At 33.4% G+C, this 3,954-nt stretch overlaps 1 protein-coding gene across 1 annotated transcript in view; it reads right to left on the reverse strand.

The window, feature by feature from the left end:
• LCA5 (Leber congenital amaurosis 5) overlaps nucleotides 1-3,750 on the reverse strand; it is a 22,933-nt gene extending 19,183 nt beyond the window's left edge. The window contains 1 exon segment of the mRNA XM_004673641.2: nucleotides 3,567-3,750. Within this exon segment, the coding sequence (XP_004673698.1) occupies nucleotides 3,567-3,750 (184 nt within the window).
• Nucleotides 3,751-3,954: the final 204 nt, after the last annotated feature.

The following is a 3,954-nucleotide window of genomic DNA, read 5'->3' on the forward strand; positions in this document are numbered from 1 at the left end:
GAAACCCGTGGGGATTACAATTGAGATGAAAAAAAAATGTGCAAAATGATGTAAAAATAAACTTTTTAATAAAAAAAAAAAGAAAAAAAAATGGTTATGTATAAAGATGAATGTTAATTACTTCAAAGCTGATTTTTCTGTATAAAATTACACTGCTAAGCAAATAAGACTTCATACAAATAAAATTAATTTGAAAAGTTAGTGCCTATAATATAAATATATAGGTGTACAGTATGAATCAGGATAAAATTTTTCTAATAGTTTATATCAACTATTTAGTCAGAAGTTTCCAGAGCCAACATTTTGACATCCTAAAACTCTGAACATTTATTTTTAGCACATTCTTTTAGTATGACTACAAACTGATCATTAAAAGCAAACAGCCTGAACTAAAAAATATTTCCCAGCTTTCTTCCCACCTTTATTGTCATTTTAAAACCATCAAAATGAAATATAAATAGATAAGAAAATATCTGACTGTTGTGTACATTCTTCATGTACTCCATAGGTCACAACCAAAAAGCTGGTGGGACAATCTTTCCTCCCTTTAAGTATATAATTTGACTCATTTAAAAAAACTGTGGTAAAGAGAAACTGATGTCTATTAAAAGTTCAAGATACTTATCTTGTAAAACAAAACAGAATATGTAGTATACAAACATGTGTAACCTAACATCAATTTTTGAAAGCAATATATGTTGAAATTAAAAAGGAGAAAGGAGGACTATGCTAACAAACAAATCTGCAAATCAAAGTGTTCAATATGCCGTTTTAATCATATTTGTTCTTTCCTTAATTCAGCCTACATTAGTTATTATTGCAAATTAAACCAAAAGAAATTACTATTTAAGGTAAGTCATAGGTTTGGTCCTTTGGTATAAGGCAGGCAAATCACCACAGATTTAATTTAGAAGACAGTGCAAAGCACAAGGTAATACAGATAAAGTTAGGTATTTGACATTTTTCTGGGCAAAGCTGAAAACTGAAACTTTTTCATAGTTTTTCTCAATTTTCATCTCAAGATAAAGCTTAAAGTTTTATTTCTTGCAAATCAAAACCACAGTGAGATATCAACTTATACCAATGAGAATGGCACGTGTTAGGAAAAAAAAACAAGCAATAACAAATACTGGAGAGGATATGGAGAAAAAGAAACTGATGGGAATTAAACTGTTTCAACCACTATGGAAAGCTGTATGAAGGTTCCTCAGCCTTATAAAAATGGAACTACCACATGATCTGGCAATTCTACTTCTAGGGGTCTCCCCATAGGAGAGAAAAACATTAATTCAAAAGGTTACCTGCACCCCTATGTTCACTGCAGCATCATTTACATATAACAGGTAAGACTTGGAAACAACCCAAAATAGATGACCTGATCAAAAAGATGTGCATATACACAATGGTATACTATTCAGCAATCAAAAGCAATAAACTAATGTCATTTGCAGCAACATGGATGGAGCTAGAAGGATCATGCTCAGTGAAATAAATCAGAAGGAGAAAGAAGACTAGCAGATGGTTTCATTTATAGAAGAAATATAGGGAACCAAAAAAGGGACCAAGAGAAAAAAAAAATGCAACAAACCAAAACAATAAAGAGACAACTATAAATCGGAGACATTCCGCAGGGGAGGAAGAGAGAAAGGGAGAAAGACCAAGAAAGGGAAGGAAGAACACAACAGTCTATGGTGCACTGGTGGTGAAAATTCTATGGGATTACACTGAGACTGCAAACATTGTAGTAAGAAATATATATATATATATATATTTTCCTAACTAAAAAGGAATTTTGATTTCTTAAATAGGGTGACTTCCTAAATTGCTTATGGGGAAAGACTGAAAAATTGAAGTACTTCTATCAATAATTCCATAGTTATAAAAATTATTTGTTGGGAATAAATAGACATTTTCTAAGGTTCAACCCTAATGTCTATTTCAATTATATATAAAAGTTAATATCTGATCATACTCACCTACAAAATCAAAACAGGAGGTGCTCAATGGGACAGACTGGATGAAAAGACCAAAATCTGAAGCAACACGCTCACAAAAGAATAAATGCACCCAGTTGTTAAAAGCACAGACAGCTATAGGAAGCTACATCAAGGGTTCATGAGGGCAGCTTTCAAAAGGAATATATATTCTTATATTTTTAAAGATCAAATATTACTTTTCAAAATAATTTATAAAGGCAAATTTAATTATAACCCTGCTTAAATCTTTTCAATGGCTAACTATTCCCCCAAAGAAACAATGTATCAGCTCAGTATTTCATGACATGACCCATATTCAGCTCCCATTTTTACCACTCCTTGCTTTGCAATCTAAACTATCGCTATTGAGCCTCCCTGATGGGGCAAGGGGTTAAGTATTAGCACTATGAAGCCATCCACAGCACGAATTTCCTTGGCAGGGAGCTAACCCACATGGCACTAACCCACATGACACTAACCTACATGGCACAGCAGATCTCTCTTGCCTAGCCTGCTGCTTTCCCCTCAGCAGTGCATTTCAGTAGATTTGCCTGTTCTGCTCCTCACCCTATCTCTGGTGAATCCTCTCACCATACACTCCCCCACTATCACTGGCTCTCCCTGGTGGCGCAATGGGTTAAATCTCTGCATTATGAAGCTCTCTGAAGCCATTGTAGCATGAGATCAATCCCCCACCAGAGATGTGACCCACCATGGCGTGGCAGACCTCTCCTGACTCACCCTCTGCTCTCCTCAGCAGTGTATTTCAGTAGATCTGCCTGTTCTCTTCCCCACTCTGTCTCTGGTGAATCCTCTCATCCACCACACCTCTGGCCTGTAACCTAGCTCTGTATGCACAAATCTTTAAAAAAAAAAACTGTCACTATTGTTTTAACTGAGATGTATTCATAAACATACTACAATACACTATAATTACTTCCATAGTCTTATTTTTTATAATGTACTAGTTTTTTTATATTTTGTTACTAGTGCATCAGAAATTTATTAAAATGAATAGATTTATAGATTATTATGTAATCAAATATGTATTAATACTTCATTCTAAACTAGTAATATTTTCATAAGTAAAACTGTTATTAATGAATAATCATGTTTCCACCATAACACAGCTTAATAAGAAAGCCTGGTAGTCCCAAATCCCAAATTCTATTTCTCAGTTTAATTTGAACTTAGTATTTAATTTTATTCAATTTATTTTTTTATTTTATTCAATTTATAAGACTAACTACTTCATATTGTTGCCTTTCATTACTTTTTAGCAATTAAGATAAAGGTGAAAGTGTTTTGTTTGCCTTTTCAGTTTCATAGAAAGCAGAAGCAAAGTGAAAAGTTTATAAGTTCTTTCTGCTGTGGAAAGTATGACTGACTATAAAGCAGGACAATATATTTTAACATAGGCAATATTTACTTAAATTTATAAAAATCTACCATATTCAAAATTAAATCAGTCAACTTCTAAATATGCATCACAATATACATACTAATAGAAAAGCTTCATTCATACAAGCTTTCTTTAAGCACTCACAATGAGTCCTCTAGAGCTAATGGACTCTTTTCAAGAATGCTTACCTTGATGATGCACTTTGTTCTCTGAAATTTCTCTTTTAGTATTTGTGGGTGAAGCTGGATTGACCAGTGACGACTCGCCAGAAGACTGTGGTGTAGTTCCAAAATCAGATGAACTATAAGAGTAACGGTGTTTGCCTGACTTATTTTCTTGATCAGTATCTGAACTTTTTCCTCTTTCTCCCATGATCTCTATTCATATAATTTACAGATTTCTTTCTCCAGAAAAATCTATGACAAGTCTTAAGAACATATTTTAAGAGTCGTCAGATCCTGGTAATATTCACATCTGGGAAATTTGTCTTGTCTATTTATCTGTAGTCTGCAAATCACATTCGCAACCAGAAGATACACTTTTACCCTACAATTAAGGAAGGGGGAATGAAACTTA

This window comes from Condylura cristata, unplaced genomic scaffold, assembly GCF_000260355.1.
Source record: "Condylura cristata isolate star-nosed mole 26May11 unplaced genomic scaffold, ConCri1.0 scaffold00001, whole genome shotgun sequence".
NCBI lineage: Eukaryota > Metazoa > Chordata > Mammalia > Eulipotyphla > Talpidae > Condylura > Condylura cristata.